Raw genomic sequence first — 23,408 nt, 5'->3', positions numbered from 1 at the left:
AGGATCCAATTGATAAGTTGCTGTAAACAACAGTAGCAGAAGTGACATCACTGCAATGTGACGTGTTGTGGTAACGTCATGCCGCCGGTTAAAGGGCGAAACTAACATTGAAATAGTCATATTTGATATTCCAGTAATTGTTTCACTTTTGCCCTGAACAGATTCGTATTACTTTTGTTTGTTCTTACTTTTTTAACTCAAATGTGTTTCGTGATATCGCATGGCAAGGCAGAATCACACCAGTACGCAAGTCCTGATTTGGAGATCTCAGATATTGTATCAAGATCATTAGGTTCACTGACATCTCAACGATTGCAACCAAGTTTCCAGCTTTTTTCATTAATAAAATGACGATTAATTTAGTCATGTCAACGCACTGCACACAGTATAGCTGATTTGGCGATAACTTGGGTTCAGCAGCTGAAACAACCGCATATCTGGTCCAGAAAACTTTCAGAATAAAACGAACAGAAAGTAATACTCAGTTTGAAAACTAATTTTGTCTACTCTCTTGTAATTCTGTTGTTTCAAATCTATCGAGCTTCACGAATTAAGTTCTAATAAAAGATTTTCCACTTGTTTTACTGGGCATCGAAACCATTAACAGATTCTTCATGCGCAAATTTAACGACGTCCTTATATCTAACATCACGTCGCAGGAAGGAAGAAGTCTTTCGTATTGCGTATAACATGCAATACATCATGTCGTGACGTCAACAAAATAAAATAAAATTATACGATTTAATAGCGCCACGTGGCGGATAAAATTATCTAGATTTAAAATGCTTCTATAAATTAAACAAGCAATTAAGCAAGACAATAAGTTTGGGAATAACTTCAACATAAAAAGTTTTCGGACGTAAACAACTTCCGAACAAATGATTCGATACAGTCAGGATGCGACAACGATAATGTAAATTCTGTGCAGTATCGGATACATTACTATCTCATATCACGACTATTTATGCATGAGATTTTCCGCATTTACGGTCTTTCAGTAAAAGTTACTTTTTCAATCTTGTCACAAAAGACAAGAATTGAAATCTGCTGACCGCATATTAGTCTTAATTCGACACTCACATTCTACAGCTCAGCCACATTGCCATGGGTAAAGTTTATGAAAACAATCATTTACAATAAATTAATCTATAGACAACCTGTTTTGGTTTTAGTGGATTTGTCAGGGTTTCTGAACTCGATTGGGTCCGTAAATACCAACAATGAAATTTCAGTGTTTGACCTTAACCGCTAGCGACACGCCCCACTGGTTCTAAACCACTATTCAAGCATTTACATGCAAGTCTGCTTAGTAATGAGCATCATGGCCACTTTTCAATCGTGGGAACTTCGCCCGAAGGTAGGGAAGCGGAAATGACGCAGGGAAACCAGGCGCTTTACAGCACCTTAAATATCGATCGGTCGCGTAGTCCTTTTTGTGTAATAAACGCTTTACACGTCTACTTTAACTCGAAAACAACACTTAACAATATTGTTTTGAACATACCAAAATGGTTTAAGATGGTTAAGTTTTACTTTAATTTTCTGATTCTAAGCCTGCGATTTCCTACGTTTTTCCTCTATATAGTTTCTCCTGTGCGCCCTGCGTCATCACTCGAAAACACCTGGTTGATCATGTCAGTAGTCATATGCTTGTCTCAAAGATATAGCCATGTAAGTCTAAGTACGCGCTCTCGTACAGTAAAAAAAAAAAACCATTTACACTATATTGTTGTGTTGAAATCTAATTCTAATGCCGCATATTCATATCCCGGATTGTGCGGTTGCGTGGAAGCGCCCACATGTGCAACGGATGTGAAGCCCATTGTACGTGGGTTCGACACAGCGTGAACCACTGTAGGTTGACTGGTTTGCCCACGCCCGCTAACACACTTACAATGCACCGTGTGGCAACGGCACAGGGACGTCATTTTGTCGTCGGGGAGGATGGTGCAAGAGCACTTGGTGTGCTGTTTGTTGGGGGAGGTGAATTCTTTCTCTTCTTATTCCCAGAGGTCTTGTAAGAGGTGGAAGTTGATGGGATGTCCTTTGTCTTCACCATGGCGGTCTTCGGTGAACGTTCAAGGAAAATCGGTTTGGGCAGTGAAAAAGTTGAAGACGTTGATGTTGGTGGGGAGTATGACATATGCGGGAAAGAGTCGGATGACTCCTCACCTGATGGTGTTTGTTCAACGGTTTGTTCAACTGAAGAGGACCGTTCCCCAACATATGTCGTGGAGGATTGGTCTTCTTCCGCCTCTTCAATTGCTTGGAGGTCTTTCTGGTTGTCGACTTTGTCGAGCTTGGGCGGTTCTTCGGTGGTAGTTGTTGGGGTGTTGCTCGCCATTGTCAGAGGAGGTGGGCGCCTTGTATGCTGGCTTGTTCGTTTGCCTTGCCAGGCGGATTGGACAGGAGTCCGTTAGGTGGCCGTCTTTGCTCTGAGTCACCACTCGAAAACATCTATGGTTGATCATGTCAGTAGTTATATGCTTGTCTCAAAGACATAGCCATGCAAGTCTAAGTACGCGCTCTCGCACAGTGAAACTGCGAATGGCTCATTAAATCAGTTATGGTTGATTTGTTCGTATATCGAACTTGGATACCTGTACAAAGTTTGGTGTTAATACATGCGGTCGTCGCCTGCTTTGCGGCGGTTATCTGTAAAAAAACAAGGTCGGCTTCGGGTCGCGCCCGCAACGTTTTGGCGACTCTGGCTGAATAAGCGGAACGCAAGGTCTCGAACCAGTGAAAGATCATTTTAGTGTCTATCCTGAGTAGGATATTGGCCTACACAGGTTCTTACAGGTGGCGGGGAATCAACCGCCAGACGGCGTAAACGAGCACATTTCCCCCCTTTACAAACATGTTAATGTATATCTCTTGTGTGGCCTTACTTTTTAGAGGTATTACATTGTGTGATCTTACTATCTAGTACCGTTGACGGTCCACTGGTTTAGAAACATCGTTTTAGGCATTCACAAAATGTAATGTCTGCGTGGTGTTGTGCGAGGTATCACAAGGGTAATATCGTTGCCCCGAAAGTCGAGAAGCGGAAATGACGTAAGTTATTAGTAAAACGAGACGCTTTACTGCACTTGATTGGCCCAACAGGCGCGCGTCCATGTTTACATTTTAACTTATTCTTCTACTTGTTCTTCAACATTTGTTCTCAATTCTTGTTTGTTTTTCGATCAACGTTTTCATGTTTTTTTGTCAATTATAAGGCCACTTAAACCAAATCTGTAATTCTGACGAAAATCATGCTTAAGTTTTACAGCCAGTGTCACAAGAGTTTAAGTAAATTTAAACTGTGTGTTTCGTTCTATTCTTATCGTTATTTCCCCTGCCGAGTTTGAACCAGGGTGACCGCAATTTCCGACCCGTCATCAACTTGATTAATGAGTTTTTTAAAGGGGAGAACAAATTATCACCAAATGCACTGGCTTGAGAAACTACAGAATACAGAACACTTTATAGTTATTTATTTCGCATCTTGACCCTGTTGAAGAAGCAAATGTGAAATTCAGTTTAATCCATTTCCATCTCCACAGCTCAACAAATAGTGATATATGGACATGGTGACGTATAACACACCATAATACAAAACAAAAGCAAAGTTACTTCCTTAAGACAGCGCACATTTAAGCAGTGGCTGGTTCCAAAGTGGTTGGATGGAGTGAAGAAATTTAAACTTACTTAGGGCCCCAAATTACCTTATATCCGTCGTACACATATCACAAACTAATAAGGAACGCATTGTCCGCATACAAGAACATATCTTCTTATTCCACATAACCGATATTCATCATTGATTCAAGCGTTGCAAAAACAGTCGAATCGATTTCTGTTTAGATCGATATTTTTGTAAAGACCGAGTTTATACCAGGGTGACCGCCATTTCCGATCCGTCATCAATTTTATTAAATCAACTTAATTAATGAGTTTTTTGCCGATTGAGGACTGCGAACAATCAACTCTTGCTACTGCCTCACGGTTAGTGTGCATCTTCCTTAACCTGTAACATAGGGGCGAGTGACACGAAATATACTTACTAATATTTATGTAACAAACTATAAACGAACAAACGATCAGTATTTGTACACACAAAGCTAATAATCAACATAATATTTATTCAAGCGTTGCAAAACCACTTAACGCACGCGCGTATCTTCGGTAGGTATACTGCCAATACTTTTATCTGCCAGTATTTGATTCATTTTGTCACCAATTAAGCGATTTCTGATGACGTCGTTCATGACGCAGTAGATAAGGAACAGAACGAATCCCTGCATCCCGTTCACCAAGCTGTGAATGTACATGAAAACCTCGTTCGAGATTTCGTTTCCGATTCCTAAAACATCAGGAACATGTTAACTTTAAAAAAAGATTGATCAAAAGCTTTGTAACTCACCAGTGAAGAATGCCAAGCTCCAGGTTCCACCGAGCATCAGGAAGAGGAAAATGAACAACTTTGCAGCTCTCTTTGCATCTTCCACATCTGGATCTTTCCCTCTGTTTCGCATCTTCCGGGAGGTAAAGTTCACGTACGATGTCTTTACGATGATGACGAGGTTGATGACGAGGATGAGAGCAAGAGGAGTGATGACGGAAGTGTAGAAAACCGGAGTGTTGGGAGCCAACCAGCATCTGTCGTACTTGGGAATTGGTGAAGTGTTGTTTTGATATTGGTGGCACGCCTCGTAATAAGGCTGTGGTTTCATGTAGACGCCGAAGTGGAATCCCACGGGTGCGGATATTCCCACAATCAATACGGGAAGAAGCCACCCGACCATCATAAAGTACTTGAGTCGACATTTTGAATCCTGGGTTTGGAAGTTGATTGGATTGGAGGTAGCCATGAAGAGTCGTATTCCCTCGATCAAAAACCACATTCCTATAGTGAGAAAATGTTTCTTAAATTGTTTGATTTGTTGTTATTTAAACATCTCTACCTGAACAAATCAAGAAGAAATGGTTTAGCACTGTAAACGCCATGCATGGCTGATCATGCGTAACGATAATATCGTGCAATAAGTTGACACCGTGAAGAAGCAGAAGTGATGACGTCAAACTTATCTGGATGTAAATTCTGTCCCCTCCCTCATTAAAACATAGCAGGATGATTGCAGTGAGCAGGAGGAAGAAGACTGATGTTGATTCTGTGACGTATGTTGTAATCTGGAATAATTGATGCACCAAGAAGTCATAAATGTTTCAAGTATTTCCAAAAACAACATTTACCAAGTTTTTTCAAGTTTGAATGTAATGGAACTTACTGATTTTAAAAAAGCACAAGTTGCCATTATGGATGGAACAATATATGTGTACTTGCCTTCACACCGTGTGGAACGACGATGGATTTTACCGCCAGGAGGACGGAAAAAACAGTGAGGTGGTTGCAACTGCAAGTCACGTGATTTGGGTTTGCTTCGGTGGTACAGCCCTCATCCGAATATAAAGACGCTGCTTCGTCGAAGAATGTGCATCTGGGAGAAAGTTGGGAGATTTTCTGATTGCTTATGTTTTTCTTCATGTTTTCAATTTCGTCGCACGCTGATTGTGGTGACGTGGTAGGAAGGACGAATCTCACGTTGCCTTGCAGTTGATTGTTGAGTTTTACTTTTCCAGGCTGTGTACGTGAAGATATATCTTCCACGTTCAAACCGACAATAACAATGTAGCTCGTATTTTTGATGGCTATGTAACGTGTTGTGGCGAGGGAGCCAACTTGGTCAGTCGGACCTTCAACCTCCACATCCTCTGGAATCTTAAACTGGAAAACTGAAAATGCGACTTGGTTTGCTCCGTTTGTTTCCAACGTTAAGTCGATGCGAGTCGAACCAAGCAAGATATTGGCAGTGAGTTGAGTCTGGGGAACATTCAATGTCGTATGATTGAAGTAAAGTTGGGCATTACCATTGTTGAAAGTGATTGTGTTTGAAGTTTGAGAGAATCGGGTGATATTCTCCACAAGTTGGTCGATGTTTGTTATGTAATCCCAGTTAGCCGGTTGTATAGAAGTCAGATTACTTTCCAAACCTGAGCAGATATTATGTTGAGTTTCTTAGTTTGGAGATACAACAACTGTTTATTTTTTTTAAGATTAACTTTAAAAAAAAGCACGCGTTTGCTTAGGTGGTTACAAACCAAGCGTTTGCCGCTTTCATTACAATGCATATTTCAAAATTATGCCGTATCTTTTTCAAAAATGACTTTTTACCACTTGAAGGTGCCACGGTTTATGTCAAGCCGATAAATATATTTAAAAAAATTTTTATTGAGTTCTGCGTTAACTCACTAGGAATAATTTCATTCCAGCTTGTAGTGGGTTTGTTCGATGTTTGATTGGTTATTGGGATGGTGGTTGGTTGGATGGTTGTTGGGATGTTGGTTGATTGGTTGGTTATTGGGATGGTGGTTGTCGACACTTGTTCAGTTAGGAATTGAGTAGTTGGGAATGTTGATGTTGTCGTTGCTTGTAGAGTTGTAAGTGGGATTTTAGTTGTTTGCGAAGTTAGTGAAAAATCTATAATGTGTCAATGAAATTTTGATCATATGTTAAACTTTTGTTAATTTTAATTTTTTGGAAGTGTTTTTTCATCCACTTACTGCAGTAAAGTGAAAGATTGAGGCAAGTGGTTGGTTCATATGATAAAAAAGCTGCGGCCAAGGATTCACCTGGGAAACCTGTAATAATGAACACAATTAAAGTTCATGTAAGAAACCAACAAATAAACGCATGACTTTTCCCTACATTAAAAAGTATGGTTTTGTTTCATAACAAATAAAACTTTGGAATCAACAGCGTTTATTGTTGATAAAATTAACTGCTCTTTTCCTGTTTTTTTTTCGCGTTCAAAATTAAGTTATGTCTGGATGTTAACTCTTTTTTTATTTTTGTTGTTTTTAAAATACTGATGATGTCCTAAGGGTGAAACATATATATATTATTACGATTTGGCGACTTGGACGATTTTACAATACCTTAATATTGGTTATCCTAACGCTCACTTTTCATAACGCATAAATATATGTATTGTTGTGGTAAGAACACTGCTTTTGCACCTGGGTAACCAGGAAAACATGCGTGGAAACACTTTATTGCAAGGATTGAATGATAGATACGACGTAACATATTTTGCAATGATTAAACTATATTTGCAATTAATATTTGAAAAAGCCATATCGAAGATTTGACCGATTTTCCATGAGGGACTTCCCCGATTTAGATTTATGCTTGTTATTCGAAAGTCCCGCAGTTAATTTTATTCATTTTAACTTTGCGTTGGCGCAGTAGTTTAGTTTCGATTTCTGTCAAGTGTTTCATCACAATTTTAATCGTGTTTCCGCATGTTAAAACCTATACAACTTTATTCAATAATACGTAGATACACACAGACAACATTTTGAATCTAGACAGTATTTATTTCACTCATGTTGTTTGTGTGTTGCCATAAAAAACTTGTGACAAGATTTCAAATTAAATAATAAATCGAATTATGCCGAATTATATTTGTACGGAGATATTTTGTTGAACTTGTTTCTTCAGACAAAATCTCAATTACGAAGATTTACTCACATTTTTCGTATCCTAGTATCGAGATTTTATAACCCGAGCCTGGAACAAGCGGAGTTGATCCTGCGCAAAAAAACGGTTGAAACAATCGTAAACTATTCACATAAATAGTTGTAGGGATAAAAATACTCGAAACGGTGTGACAAATTTCACCTGATGGTTGTAGGAATTGGATCTTTACGTTAACAGGTGGGTATGGTGGAAGTGAAGCACTGTTGATTGACGTCATGCAGCATCCACTTCCAGTGCAGTTAAGTTCTGAAGTTTAATGAATTTACCGTTATAGTGTAAAGCAGGACAAGCCTTGTTTCACGATTAACTTAAATCTAAAATATGTTTGTTTAAAGAAAGGAGAACAGTTTTATCTAATGAAGTTGCTTCAATTTCAAACTTCATATGAATTGCTTCACCTGTGAGATTTATTCGCTGTATATTCGCACCGTTCCCTGTAATTAAACACAAAGACACCTTAATATCCTAATATTTATTGGGTGAAATCAGTTAATATAGCTCAACTCAACACATCAGAAAAATTAAACATGCTACGATTGATGGTAAATTACATTTCCCTGCCCACTGAAACCATTTAGAGTGACAAGCAATAAGAATAAACATAATATCCCTTATCTCTACTTAGGTAGCCTATGCAATAAATACACATCTACTTCAAAATAAAGAAACTTACAACTTCCATCCGATCCGTAGAAAACAGGTTGTGATTGATTGCGCGGAGCGAAAACTAAAACACAGAAAACTTTAATATTTGAGCATTGCATTACACTAGAACTGATAATTTACAACAATATGAGTAATAGGACCTTCACTAAATTGTGATTTAAACAAATTTCTATATATTATAAAACTTTAACAACATGCCTTTTTTAAAGTTATAACGATTATTTTACAATCAATCTAATAAACTATGTTACTTACCACAAGGAAACGTTGTTCCACTTGAAGTTGAGTTGCACAAAAATATCACGCAATCCTTCGACCCACGATCTAATCAGACAGAGTGGAAATAAAAAAAAAAGAAATCTGTGTAATCTTATATTTAAATCTAACTTCAAAAATGTTATTTGCTTTAAATACCACAACATCGAAATTTTGGGTTCACCTAACTGAGGTAAACGTCACAATTAAACGTGGGACGTCACAATCAGTGGTGATAGTTATATTAAACTCACCACAATAGTCAGAAGGGTCCAATTGATAAGTTGCTGTAAACAACAGAAGCAGAAGTGACATCACTGCAATGTGACGTGTTGTGGTAACGTCATGCCGCCGGTTAAAGGGCAAAACTAACAGTGAAATTGTCATTGTTACGATTTCCTATATTTGATATTCCAGTAATTGTTTCACTTTTGCCCTGAACAGATTCCTATTACTTGTTTGTTCTTACTTTTTCAACTCAAATGTGTTTCGTGATATCGCAAGGCAAGGCAAAATCACACCAGTACGCAAGTCCTGATTTGGAGATCTCAGCTATTGTATCAAGATCATTAGGTTCACTAACATCTCAACGATTGCAACCAAGTTTCCAGCTTTTTTCACTAATAAAATGACGATTAAATTAGTCATGTCAACGCACTGCACACAGTATAGCTGATTTGGCGACAACTTGGCTTCAGCAGCTGAAACAACCGCATATCTGGGCCAGAAAACTTTTAGAATGAAACGAATGAAAAGTATTACTCAGTTTTAATAATATTTTTGTCTACTCTCTTGTAATTCTGTTGTTTCAAATCTATCGAGCTTCACCAATTAAGTTCCAATAAAAGATCTCCGAGCACCTTACTGGCCATCCAATCCATCAACAGATTCTTCATGCGCAAATTTAACGACGTCCTCATATCTAACATCACGTCGCAGGAAGGAAGAAGTCTTTCGTATTGCGTATAACATACAATACATCATGTCGTGACGTCAACAAAAGAAAATAAAATTATACGATTTAATAGCGCCACGTGGCGGATATAAATATCTAGATTTAAAACGCTTCTATAAATTAAACAAGCAATTAAGCAAATCAAAAAGTTTGGAAATAAAAATGATTCGATACAGTCTGGATACGACAACGATAATGTAAATTCTGTGCAGTATCGGATACATTACTATCTCACATGACGACTATTTATCTGCATTTTAGATAAGGACGAATTGTGTTGGAATTACGGTCTTTCAGCAAAAGTTACTTTTTCGATCTTGTTACAAAAGACAAGAATTGAAATCTGCTGACCGCATATTAGTCTTAATTCGATACTCACATTCTACAGCTCAGCCACATTGCCATGGGTAAAGTTTATGAAAAAATCATGTACACTAAATTAATTTATCGACAACGTATTTTCTTTTCAGTGGATTTGTCAGGGTTTCTGAACTCGATTGGGTCCGTAGATACCAACAATGAAATTTCAGTGTTTGACCTTCACCGCTAGATAGCGTAGCGAAGAACATAGTTTCATATTTTTGGCCACTCCACACTTTTCCTTACGTGCCATTGATTTTTTGTGGTATTACCAACTTCTTTTTAACTATATAGAGTGTCTTTTCTGTGTTTGGGTTTTCAGACATGTATTTGACTCCACTAAGACCGAGCGACACGCCCCACTGGTTCTGAACCACTATTCTTCAATCATTCACATGAAAGTCTGCTTCGTGAGCATCATGGCCACTTTTCAATCGTGGGAACTTCGCCCGAAGGTAGGGAAGCGTAAATGACGCAGGAAAACCAGGGGCTTTACAGCTCCTCAAGTGGCGATCGGTCGCGTAGTCTTGTTTGTGTAATAAAGACAAACGTCTACTTTAACTCGAAAACAACATTTAACAATATTGTTTTGAACATACCAAAATGGTTTAAGATGGTTAAGTTTTACTTTAATTTTCTTATTCTAAGCCTGCGATTTCCTACGTTTTTCCCCGATATAGTTTCTGTGCGCCCTGCGTCATCACTCGAAAACACCTGGTTAATCATGTCAGTAGTCATATGCTTGTCTCAAAGATATAGCTATGCAAGTCTAAGTACGCGCTCTCGTACAGTGAAACTGCGAATGGCTCATTAAATCAGTTATGGTTGATTTGTTCGTATATCGAACTTGGATACCTGTACAAAGTTTGGTGTTAATACATGTGGTCGTCGCCTGCTTTGCGGCGGTTATTTGTACTAAAACAAGGTCGGCTTCGTGTCGCGCCCGCAACGTTTTGGCGACTCTGGCTGAATAAGCGGAACGCAAGGTCTCGAACCAGTGAAAGATCATTTTAGTGTCTATCCTGAGTAGGATATTGGCCTACATAGGTTCTTACAGGTGGCGGGGAATCAACCGCCAGACGGCGTAAACGAGCACATTTTCCCCCTTTACAAACCTGTTACTGTATATCACTTGTGTGGCTTTATTTTTGAGAGGTATAACATTGTGTGATCTACTATCTAGCAGCGTTGACGGTCCACTGGTTTAGAAACACCGTTCTAAGCATTCACAAAATGTAAGGTCTGCATGGTGTTGTGCAGGGTATCACAAGTGTAATAACGTTGTCCCGGAAGTCGAGAAGCGGAAATGACGTAGGTTAGTAGTGAAACTAGACGCTTTACTGCACTTGATTGGTCCATCAGGCGCGCGGTCTTGTTTACATTTTAACTAATTCTTCCGCTAATTCTTCAACAGCTGTTCTCCATTCTTGTTTGTTTTTCGATCAACGTTTTCATGTTTTTTCGTCTTGTTCGTTTCAATAACTTACCATTTGTGTGAACCCAATAATTATGGCAGGCCACTTAAAACGAAACAAACCTGTAATTCTAACGAAAATCATGCGTAAGTTTTGCTGCCAATGTCGCAAGATTTTAAGTAAATTTAAACTGTCTATTTCGTTCTATTCTTACCGTTATTTACCCTGCCGAGTTTGAACCAGGATGACCGCCATTTCCGATCCGTCATCAACTTGATTAAATCAACTTAATTAATTAGTTTTTTTACGGAGGGTTGCAGACAATCGCCTGTAAATCGTCGCCTTTTGTTTGTTTATAAATCATCACTAAATAATGCACTGACTTGAGAAACTACAGAATATAGAACACTTTTATAGTTATTTATTTCGCATCGTGACCCTGTTGAAGAAGCAAAATTTAATCCATTTACATCTCCACAATTCAACAAATAGTGATATATGGATATAGTGACGTATAATACAGCATAAAACAAAAGCAAAGTTACTTCCTTAAGACAGCGCACATTTTCACTGGAATATTAGGGGTTTGAACAAAAACAAGAAAATTATTATCTTACAAAAACATTACTGCATTAGCAAAGTGGAGCCAATAATATGAATTGTGCAAGCTGCATGCAGATGGCCACTGTTTCAACCTATAAGGTATCATCAGTGCAGCTGGTGTGACAATCAGACGACTTTCCTGACCAAGTCACCACGAAGTCTTTGCTTGGCCGTTTGGTCGGCAAAGTCGTCAGATAGTCACACCAGCTGCACTGATGAGACCTTACAGGTTGAAACAGTGGCCGTCTGTATGCAGTTTAAACCTTTACTGCATTAGTCAAAACTGACTAACGTGAACGAACAGGCGAAAAAGGTGCCTTCAGTGAAAGATGAGCACAAATATTTTCATAAAATATTCAAGAAAATTGTGACAGCAGAATTTTCCACATTATACAATAACAAACAAAACGATTCAAGAAAAAGTGTTTTTCTGTTAAAAAAGCACTTGGTATTCCATAAAGAGTGTTTGGATGGCAGAAAGTGGTTGGATGGAGTGAAGAAATTTAAACTTGCCCAGAGCTAAAAATTACCTTATATCCGTCGTACACATATTGCAAACTAATAAGGAACGCATTGACCGCATACAAGAACAAATCTTATTATTCCACATAACCCATATTCACCATTTATTCAAGCGTTGCAAAACCTCTTAACGCACGCCCGTATCTTCGGTAGGTATGCTGCCTGTACTTCGATCTGCTATTATCTGATTTATTTTGTCACCAATTAAACGGTTTCTAATGACGTCATTCATGACGCAGTAGATAAGGAACAGAACGAATCCCTGCATCCCGTTCACCACGCTGTGAATGTACATGAAAACCTCGTTCGAAATTTCGTTTCCAATTCCTAAAACATTAGGAACATGTCTAAGACCAGTTGATTAATTTGAAAAAAAACATTGGTCACAAGTTTCATAACTCACCAGTGAAGAATGCCAAGCTCCAGGTTCCACCGAGCATCAAGAAGAGGAAAATGAACGACTTTGCAGCTCTCTTTGCATCTTCCAGACCAGGATCTTTCCCTCTGTTTCGCATCTTCCGGGAGGTTAAGTTCACGTACGATGTCTTTAAGATGATGAGGAGGTTGATGAGAAGGACGAGAGCAAGAGGAGTGATGACGGAAGTGTAGAAAACCGGAGTGTTGGGAGCCAACCAGCATCTGTCGTACTTGGAAATTGGTGAAGTGTTGTTTTGATATTGGTGGCACGCCTCGTAATAAGGCTGTGGTTTCATGTAGACGCCGAAGTGGAATCCTGTTGGTGCGGATATTCCCACAATGAAGACGGGAAGAAGCCATCCGAAGATCATAAAGTGCTTGAGTCGATCTTTGGGATTTTGGGACCGAAAGTTGATTGGATTGGAGGTAGCCATGAAGAGTCGTATTCCCTCGATCAGAAACCACATTCCTATTGTGAGAAAAGGTTGTTTAAACTGTTGGATTTGTTGTTATTTAAACATCTTTACCTGAACACATCAAGAAGAAATGGTTGAGCACTGTAAACGCGATGCATGGCTGATCTTGCGTGACGATAATATCGTGCAATAAGTTGACACCGTGAAGAAACAGAAGTGATGACGTCAAACTTATCTGGATGTAAATTCTGTCCCCTCTCTCATGGAAACAGAGCAAGATGATTGCGGTGAGCAGGAGGAAGAAGACGGATGTTGATTCTGTGACGTATGTTGTAATCTGGAACAATTAATACATTAAGAAGTCATAAATGTTTCAAATATTTTCAAAAAAAGGCATCGACGAAGTTTTTCAAGTTTAAATATAATGGAACTGACTGATTTTTTGAAGCACAAGGTGCAATTATGAATAAAACATTATATGTGTACTTGCCTTGACACCGTGTGGAACGACGATGGATTTTACCGCCAGGAGGACGGAAAAAACAGTGAGGTGGTTGCAACTGCACGTCACGTGATCAGGGCTTACTTCGGTGGTACAGCCCTTATCCGAATATAAAGACGCTGCTTCGTCGAAGAATGTGCATCTGGGAAAAAGTTGGGAGATTTTCTGGTTGCTTCCGTTTTTCTTCATGTTTTCAATTTCGTCGCACGCTGATTGTGGTGACGTGGTAGGTAGGACGAATCTCACATTGCCTTGCAGTTGATTGTTGAGTTTTACTTTTCCAGGCTGTGTACGTGGGGAAATTTCGTCCACGTTCAAACCGACAATAACAATGTAGCTCGTATTTTTGATGGCTATGTAACGTGTTGTGACGAGGGAGCCAACTTGGTCAGTCGGACCTTCAACCTCCACATCCTCTGGAATCTTAAACTGGAGAACTGAAAATGCAACTTGGTTTGCTCCGTTTGTTTCCAATGTTAAGTCGATGCGAGTTGAATCAAGCAAGATATTGGCAGTGAGTTGAGTCTGGGGACCATTCAATGTCGTGTGATTGAAGTAAAGTTGGACATTACCATTGTGAAAAGTGATTATCTTTGATGTTTGATAGAATCGAGTGATATTCTCCACAAGTTGGTCGATGTTTGTTAAATCATCCGGGTTAGCCGTTTGTATAGAAGTCACATTACTTTCCAAACCTGAGCAAATGTTATGTTGAGTTTCTTAGTTTGGAGATACAACAACTGTTTATTTTTTTTTGACTCTCAAGAAAAACACGAGTTTGCTTAGTTGGTGACAAACCAAGCGTTTGCTGCTTGCATAATTATGCATATTTTAAAATTATGCCATAGATTTTTCAAAATGACTTGTTACCACTTATAGGTGCAACGGTTTATTTCATACCAATAAATATATTTAAAAAAATTTTTTTCATTGGATTCTACGTCAACTCACTAGGAATAATTTCATTCCAGCTTGTATTGGGTATGGTCGATGGTTGGTTGGTTATTGGGATGGTGGTTGGTTGGATGGTTATTGGAATGGTGGTTTGTTGGTTGGTTGTTGTGGTGGTCGATGAGTGTTTGGTTGTTGGGATTGTGGTTGTCGACACTTGTGCAGTTGGGAGTTGAGTGGTTGGGAATGTTGTTGTTGTCGTTGTTGGTAGAGTTGTCAGTGGGATTTTGGTTGTTTGCGAATTTAGTGAAAAATCTGTAATATTTTTTATAGGGAACGGTATCAAAAATTGCTTTAATAAAATTTGACCAGATATGTTTTAATTTTTTTAAGTAATTTCATTAAATTCACTTACTGCAGTAAAGTGAAAGATTGAGGCAAGTGGTTGGATGTTGTGTAATGGAATATGATGCGTATAAAAGGGAAATCCCCGGGAAACCTGTAATCATAAACTCAATTAAACTTCATGTAAGAAACCAACAAATAAAGCATAAGCCTTCCTTTCATTAAAAGTATGTTTTTGTTTCACAACAAATAAAACTTTGGACGCAACAGCGTTTTTTTTACAACGTAAACTGTAAACTGCTTTACTTCTGATTTTTTTCGTGTTGGATATTGAGTTGCTGTCAGGATATGCGTGTTTGATTTTACCTTAAACGTTTACTCTTGTTTTATGTTTGTTGTTTTTAGAATACTGATGATGCCATAAGTGTACAATATATACATTATTACGATCAGGCGACTTGGACGAATTTGCAATAACCTAATATTGGTTAGTCCGACACTTACTTTTCATATCACATAAATAAATGGATTGTTGTGGTAAAAATACTGCTTCGGAACTTGGACAACCAGGAAAACGTGGAAACACTTTATTGCAAGGATTGATCGATAGATATGAGGTAACATATTTTACAATCATTAAATTATATCAGCAATTTATATCTGAAAAAGCCATCTCGAAGATTTGACCGATTGTCTATAAGAGACCCCGATTTACATATATGCTTGTTATTGGAAAGTCCCTTAATTAAATTTATTCATTTTAATTTTGCAATTTCAGTTTAATTTTTATTTTTTGAAGTGTTTTCGTTACAATTTTATTCGTATTTCCGACTTCATGTTAAAACTTATACAACTTTTTTCAATAATACGTAGATACACACAGACAACATTTTGAATCAAGACAATATTTGTTTCACTCATGTTGTTTGTGCGTTGCCATAAAAAACTTTACTTTTCATTGGCAAGATTTTAAATTAAATAATCTCGCATAATCTAATCAAATTATATTTGTATAGGGAGATATTGTGTCGAACTTGTTTTTTCAGTTAAAATCTCTATGACGAAAATTTACTCACATTTTTCGTATCCTTGTACCGAGATTTTAAAACCCGAGCCTGGAACAAGGGGAGTTGATCCTGCACAAAACATACGATTAGTTAACACTCCTTTGCTCATAAATAGTTAAAGCGATAAAAATACTTAAAACGGTGTAACAAATTTCACCTGGTTGTAGGAATTGGATTTTTATGTTAACAGGGGGGTATGGAGGAAAAATGCTCAGCGAAGTCCCATTGATTGACGTCATGCAGCATCCACTTCCAGTACATTGATGTTCTGATTTTTAATGTATTTATCGTTCAAGCGTGGTGTAAGACAAGCTTTGTTTCACGATTAACTTAAATCTAAAATATGTTTGTTTAAAGAAAGGAGGAAAGTTTTTGTCGAAATTAAGTTGCTTCAAGTTCAAACTTCAATGAATTGCTTCACCTGTGAGATTTATTCGGTTTATGTTCGCACCATGATACCCTGTAATTAAACATAAAGTTACACATCAAAATCCTAATATTTGTTGGGTGAAATCAGTAAATATAGCTCAACTCAACACATCAGAAAAATTAAGTGTACTACGATGGATGGTAAAAGTAAATTATTATGCTATTCTTGCTGCCAGGCTTGAAAATTTACAAGAATTCTTCTTCTAGCATTTAAGTTACGAAAGTGTTTATTGTAACTAACGTTTCGTCCACCATCCTTCCTCATGGTTATGTCCTTTAAACACATTCGTTATTTAAGTTCCAGAAGAACAATTGTAAATGTAAATTATATTTGAAAACTTTCTTGTTGTTCTGAATTACAGTCACCTGCCCACTGAAAACCACCTAGAGTTGCAAGCAATAAGAATAAACAGAGTGATATCCCTTATCCCTACTTAGATAGCCATGCAATAAATACACACATCCACTTCAACATAAGGAAACTTACACTCTCCTCCCGATCCGTAGTAAACTGGTTGTGATTGATTGAGAGGAGCGAAAACTACAACACAGAAAACTTAAATATTTGAGCATTGTATTATACTACAACTGATAATCACAACAATATGCGTAATAGAACCTTCACTAAATTGTACTCAAAACAAATTTCTATATGATAAAAGTTTGACAACATTGTCGTTTTTTGAGTAAAAACGATCGTTTTACAAGAAATCTAATAAACTACGTTATTTACCACAAGGAAACGTTGTTCCACCTGAAGTTGAGTTGCACAAAAATATCACGCAATCTTTCGGCCCGCGATCTAATAAGACATAATATAAAAGAAATAAAGAAATCTTTGTAACCTTATATTAAAATCTAACTTCGAAATGTTATTTGCTTTAAATACCACAATATCGAAATTTTTGGTTGCACTTAATTTAGAAATAAGTCACAATCAATCGTTAAACGTCACAATCAATCGTGGAATTTATATTAAACTCACCACAATAGTCAGAAGGATCGAATTGATAAGTTGCTGTAAACAACAGAAGCAGAAGTGACATCACTGCAATGTGACGTGTTGTGGTGACGTCATGCCACCAGTTAAACGGCAAAATTAACAGTGAAACTTTCATTGTTACGATTTCCTATATTTTATATTCCAGTAATTGTTTTACTTTCGCTCACTTTTGTTTTTAAATGCTACTTTTTCAACTCAAAAGTGTTTCGTGATATCACATGGCAATCGCACCACTGCGCAGGTCCTTACTTGGCGATCTCAGTAATCGTATCGAGATCATTAGGTTCACTGACATCTCAACGATCGCAACCAAGTTTCCCTCTTTTTTTCATAAATCAAACGACGATTAAATTTGTCATTTCAACGCACTGCACACAACAAAGCTGATATGGCGATAACTTGGGTTCAGCAGCTGAAACAACCGCATACCTGGGCCAGAAAACTTTTAGAATAAAACGAATAGAAAGTAATACTCAGTTTGAAAACTAATTTTGTCTACTCTCTGTTGTTTCAAATCTGTCGAGCTTCACCAATTAAGTTCCAATAAAAGATCTCCCACTTTACTGGCCATCAAAACCATTAACAGATTCTTCATGCGCAAATTTAACGACGTCCTTATGTCTAACATCACGTCGCAGGAAGGAAGTCTTTCGTATTGCGTATAACATGCAATATATCATGTTGTGACGACAGCAAAAGAAAATGAAATTATACAATTCAATAGCGCCACGTGGCGGATAAAAATATCCAGATTGAAAATGCTTCTATAAGTTAAACAAGCAATTAAGCAAGACAAATGTTTGGGAATAACTTCAACATAAAAAGTTATCGGACGTAAACAACTTTCGAACAAATGATTCGATACAGTCAGGATACGACATCGATAATGTAAATTCTGTGCAGTATCGGATACATTACTATCTCACATGACGACTATTTATCTGCATTTTAGATAAGGACGAATTGTGTTGGAATTACGGTTTTTCAGTAAAAGTTATTTTCTCGATCTTGTTACAAAAGACAAGAATTAACATCTGCTGCCCGAAATTAGTCTTAATTCGACACTCACATTCTACAGCTCATCCCCATTGGCACAGGTAAGGGTTTATGAAAACAATCATTTACACTAAATTAATCTACAGATAACCTGTTTTCGTTTTGGTGGGTTTGTCAGGGTTTCTCAACTCGATTGGGTCCGTAAATACCAATAATGAAATTTCAGTGTTTGACCTTAACCGCTAGATAGCGTAGCGAAGAACATAGTTTCATATTTTTGGCCACTCCACACTTTTCCTTACGTGCCATTGATTTCTTGTGATATTACCAACTTCTTGTTAACTTCAGTGTCTTTTCTGTGTTTGGGTTTTCAGACATGTTTTTGACCAAGCGACACGCGCCACTGGTTCTGAACCACTATTCTTCTAGCATTTACATGAAAGTCTGCTTAGTGATGAGCATCATGGACACTTTTCAATCGTTGGAACTTGGCCCGAAATTAGGGAAGCGGAAATGACGCAGGAAAACGAGGCGCTTTACAGCACATCAACTGGCGATCGATCGCGTAGTCTTGTCTGTGTAATAAAGACTCTGTTTGTTGAGGGAGGTGCACTTCTTTCTCTTCTTATTCCCAGAGGTCTGGTAAGGGGTGGAAGTTCTTCGTCATCACCACGGTGTTCACCGGAGGACGAATACGCCATGTTAACTTTAGTCGGCACCTGTTTCTCTATATCTCTTACGTGAATCTTTTGAGGTATTGCATTGTGTGATCTACTATCTAGTAGCGTTGACGGCCCACTGGTTTAGAAACACCGTTCTAAGCATTTACAAAATGTAAGGTCTGCATGGTGTTTTGCACGGTATCACAAGGATAATACCGTTGCCCCGAAAGTCGAGAAGCGAAAATGACGTAAGTTAGTAGTAAAACCAGACGCTTTATTGCACTTGATTGGCCCATCAGACGCGCGGTCTTGTTTACATTTTAACTTATTCTTCTACTTGTTTTTCAACAGGTGTTTTCCATTCTTGTTAGTTTTTCGATCAACGTATGCATGTTTTTTGGTCTTGTTCGTTTCAATAACTTACCATTTGTGTGAACCCATTAATTATGGCAGGCTACTTAAAACAAAACAAACCTGTAATTCTAACGAAAATCATGCGTAAGTTTTGCAGCCAATGTCACAAGATTTTAAGTAAATTTAAACTGTGTGTTTCGTTCTATTCTTATCGTTATTTTCCCTGCCGAGTTTAAACCAGGGTGACCGCCATTTCCGATCCGTCATCAACTTGATTAAATCAACTTAATTAATTTTTTTAGTTTTTTTAAGGGGAGTTGCAGACAATCGCCTGTAAATCGTCGCCTTTTGTTTATTTATAAATCATCACCATATGCACTGGCTTGAGAAACTACAGAATACAGAACACTTTATAGTTATTTATTTCGCATCGTAACCCTGTGAAAGAAGCAAATGTGAAATTCAATTTAATCCATTTACATTGCCACAACCCAACAAATAGTGATATATGGATATAGTGACGTATAATACTGCATAATACAAAACAAAAGCAAAGATACTTCATTAAGACAGCGCACATTTTCACTGGAATATTAGGGGTTTGAGCAAAGACAAAAAACTTATTATCTTTCAAATATTACTGCATTAGTCAAAACTGACTAACGTAAACAAAAAGGCGGAAAAGGTACCTCTCAGTGAAGGGCCATCATAAACATTTCTTAAAATATTATTTTAATGCATGAAAATTGTGACAGCATTAATTTCCACATTTACAATAACAAACAAAACGATTCGTAAAAAGTTTTCTGGAGAAAAAACATTGGGTATTCAATAAACAGTGTTTGGGTGGCAGAAAGTGGTTGGATGGAGTGAAAAAATTTAAATTTACTTAGGACCCCAAATGACCCTTTATCGGTCATGCACATATTACAAACTAATCAGGAACGCATTGTCCGCATGCAAGAACATATCTTTTTATTTCACATAACCATATTCACCATTTATTTAAGCGTTGCAAAACCTCTTAACGCACGCCAGTATCTTCGGTAAGTATGCTGCCTGTACTTCTATCTGCTAGTATTCGGTTTGTTTTGTCACCAATTAGGCGTCGTTAAAATCTTGCGATCAATCAAGATAATTCAACTCCCCAAGACCTCCGCAAATATGAACGGATTGCAGTCGAATCGATTACTATTTAGATAGATTTTCTACCGGCCGAGTTTATACCAGGGTGACTGTCATTTTCGATCCGTTATTAACTTGATTAAATCAACTTAATTAATGAGATTTTTGCTTAGTGAAGACTGCGAACAATCAACTGTTGCTACTGCCTCACGGTTAATGTGCATCTGCCTTAAACTCAACAAATTGTGTGTAATACACTACACATAGTGACAACAAAGATACTACTCACGGAATACATCGAATTTAAACCCCAAAGCTGTTGCATGCCATACACTGCATTGGAATTGAAACCGAACACGTGGGCGAGAGACACGAAATATTCTTAGTAATATTTGCAACGAACAAACAATCAGTATTTGTACCCAAAACCCAATACTCAACAAATTATTTATTCCAGCGTTGGAAAACCTCTTAACGTACGCCCGTATCTTCGGTAGGTATGCTGCATGTACTTCTATCTGCTAGTATTCGGTTCATTTTGTCACCAATTAGGCGATTGCTAATGACGTTATCCATGACGCAGTAGATAAGGAACAGGACGAATCCCTGCATCCCGTTCACCAAGCTGTGAGTGTACATGAAAACTTCGTTCGAAATTTCGTTTCCAATTCCTGAAAAAGAATACTTTTTTTTATTACACACATAAACTTGGGGAATAGATTCACACGAAGAAATACTGAGAATATCGAAACTCACCAGTGAAGAATGCCAAGCTCCAGGTTCCATCGAGTATCATGAAGAGGAAAATGAACGACTTTGCAGCTCTCTTTGCATCTTCCACATCAGGATCTTTCCCTCTGTTTCGCATCTTTCGGGAGGTGAAGTTCACGTAAGATGTCTTTACGATGATGAGGAGGTTGATGAGAAGGACGAGAGCAAGAGGAGTGATGACGGAAGTGTAGAAAACCGGAGTGTTGGGAGCCAACCAGCATCTGTCGTACTTGGGAATTGGTGAAGTGTTGTTTGGATATTGGTGGCACGCCTCGTAATAAGGCTGTGGTTTCATGTAGACGCCGAAGTGGAATCCCACGGGTGCGGATATTCCCACAATCAAGACGGGAAGAAGCCATCCGAAGATCATAAAGTACTTGAGTCTATCTTTGGGATTTTGGGACCGAAAGTTGATTGGATTGGAGGTAGCCATAAGGAGTCGTATTCCCTCGATCAGAAACCACATTCCTATGGTTAGAAAAGGTTTCTTAAATTGTTTGATTTGTTGTTATTCAAACATCTTCACCTGAACACATCAAGAAAAAATGGTTTAGCACTGTAAACGCCATACAAGACTGATCATGCGTGACGATAATATCGTGCAATAAGTTGACGCTGTGAAGAAGCAGAAGTGATGACGTCACACATATCTGGATGTAAATTCTGTCCCCTCCCTCATTGAAACAGAGCAGAATGATTGCGGTGGGCAGGAGGAAGAAGACGGATGTTGATTCTGTGACGTATGTTGTAATCTAGAACAAGTATTTTCAAGAAACGACCTCGAACAAATTTGTTCAAGAACATAATGGAACTGACTGATTTAATAAATGTGCAATTATGAATGAAACATTATATGTGTACTTGCCTTAACACCGTGTGGAACGACGATGGATTTTACCGCCAGGAGGACGGAGAAAACAGTTAGGTGGTTGCAACTGCACGTCACGTGATCAGGGCTTACTTCGGTGGTACAGCCCTCATCCGAATATATAGACGTCGCTCTGTCGAAGAATGTGCATCTTGGCGAAATTTGGGTGATTTTCTGGTTGCTTTCGTTTTTCTTCATGTTTTTAATTTTGTCGCACGCTGATTGTGGTGACGTGGTAGGAAGGACGAATCTCACGTTGCCTTGCAGTTGATTGTTGAGTTTTACTTTTCCAGGCTGTGTACGTGGGGGAATTTCGTCCACGTTCAAACCGACAATAACAATGTAGCTCGTACTTTTGATGGCTATGTAACGTGTTGTGGCGAGGGAGCCAACTTGGTCAGTCGGACCTTCAACCTCCACATCCTCTGGAATCTTAAACTTGAGAACTGAAAATGCGACTTGGTTTGCTCCGTTTGTTTCCAACGTTAAGTCGATGCGAGTTGGACCAAGCAAGATAATGTATGTGAGTTGAGTCTGGGGACCATTCAATGTCGTATAATTGGAGTAAAGTTGGGCATTACCATTGTAGAAAGTGGTTATGTTTGATGTTTGATAAAATCGGGTGATATTCTCCACAAGTTTGTCGATGTTTATTAAATCATCCGGGTTAGCCGGTTGTATAGAAGCCAGGTTACTTTCCAATCCTGAACAAATGTTATGTTGAGTTTCTTGGTTTGGGACTTCAATTACTGTTTTTTCAAGCTTAACTCTCAAACAAATAACGAGTTTGTTTATGTGGTGACAAACCAAGCACTTCCTGTTTCCACAACAATCCATATTTTAACAAAACGAAAATTTTTTTTAAATTGTGATTGGATTCTACGTCAACTCACTAGGAATAATGTCATTCCAGCTTGTAGTGGGTATGGTCAATGGTCGGTTGGCTGTTGGGATGGTGATTTGATGGTTGTTTTTCGGGATGTTGGTTGGTTGGCTGGTTTTTAGGGTGGTGGTTGGTTGGTTGGTTGTTGGTGTGGTCGGTGATAGTTTGGTTGTTAGGATGGTGGTTGTGGAAACTTGGTAAGTTAGGAGTTGTTGAGTGGTTGGGATAATTGTCGATGTTTTCGTCAGTATATTTTTGGTGGTCTGGTATGTTGATGTTGTCGTTGCTTGCAGAGTTGTCAGTGGGATTTTGGTTGTC

General features: G+C 38.2%; 3 protein-coding genes across 3 annotated transcripts; all 3 read right to left on the bottom strand.

Annotated features, from left to right (window-relative positions):
- Positions 1 to 3,575: 3,575 nt before the first annotated feature.
- LOC145889088 (adhesion G protein-coupled receptor G3-like) lies at positions 3,576 to 8,843 on the bottom strand. The gene is made up of 13 exons (XM_082979970.1): positions 8,761 to 8,843; positions 8,507 to 8,575; positions 8,259 to 8,312; positions 7,984 to 8,019; positions 7,727 to 7,831; positions 7,577 to 7,636; positions 6,607 to 6,684; positions 6,296 to 6,523; positions 5,330 to 6,036; positions 4,950 to 5,175; positions 4,409 to 4,891; positions 4,158 to 4,348; positions 3,576 to 4,012 (listed from the first exon to the last, which is right to left on the bottom strand). The coding sequence occupies exons 1-13, from the start codon at positions 8,819 to 8,821 to the stop codon at positions 3,992 to 3,994; spliced, it is 2,319 nt and encodes a 772-aa protein (XP_082836096.1). The 5' UTR covers positions 8,822 to 8,843; the 3' UTR covers positions 3,576 to 3,991.
- A 3,235-nt stretch (positions 8,844 to 12,078) lies between these two features.
- On the bottom strand, positions 12,079 to 19,128 carry LOC145889087 (adhesion G-protein coupled receptor G4-like). Its single transcript, XM_082979969.1, has 12 exons — positions 19,041 to 19,128; positions 17,162 to 17,230; positions 16,916 to 16,969; positions 16,421 to 16,459; positions 16,157 to 16,267; positions 16,009 to 16,068; positions 15,003 to 15,086; positions 14,648 to 14,902; positions 13,685 to 14,391; positions 13,306 to 13,531; positions 12,765 to 13,247; positions 12,079 to 12,688 (listed from the first exon to the last, which is right to left on the bottom strand). Exons 1-12 carry the CDS (start codon positions 19,126 to 19,128, stop codon positions 12,489 to 12,491), a joined length of 2,376 nt encoding a protein of 791 aa, XP_082836095.1. The 3' UTR covers positions 12,079 to 12,488.
- Positions 19,129 to 21,039: 1,911 nt separating this feature from the next.
- Positions 21,040 to 21,908, bottom strand: LOC145889086 (adhesion G-protein coupled receptor G2-like). The gene is made up of 3 exons (XM_082979967.1): positions 21,866 to 21,908; positions 21,325 to 21,807; positions 21,040 to 21,239 (listed from the first exon to the last, which is right to left on the bottom strand). Exons 1-3 carry the CDS (start codon positions 21,906 to 21,908, stop codon positions 21,040 to 21,042), a joined length of 726 nt encoding a protein of 241 aa, XP_082836093.1.
- Positions 21,909 to 23,408: the final 1,500 nt, after the last annotated feature.

The sequence above is a fragment of the Ascidia mentula genome, chromosome 2 (assembly GCF_947561715.1).
Source record: "Ascidia mentula chromosome 2, kaAscMent1.1, whole genome shotgun sequence".
Taxonomy (NCBI): domain Eukaryota; kingdom Metazoa; phylum Chordata; class Ascidiacea; order Phlebobranchia; family Ascidiidae; genus Ascidia; species Ascidia mentula.
Note: the sequence above shows the minus strand (reverse complement) of the source record. Positions and strands in the feature narration are given on the sequence as shown.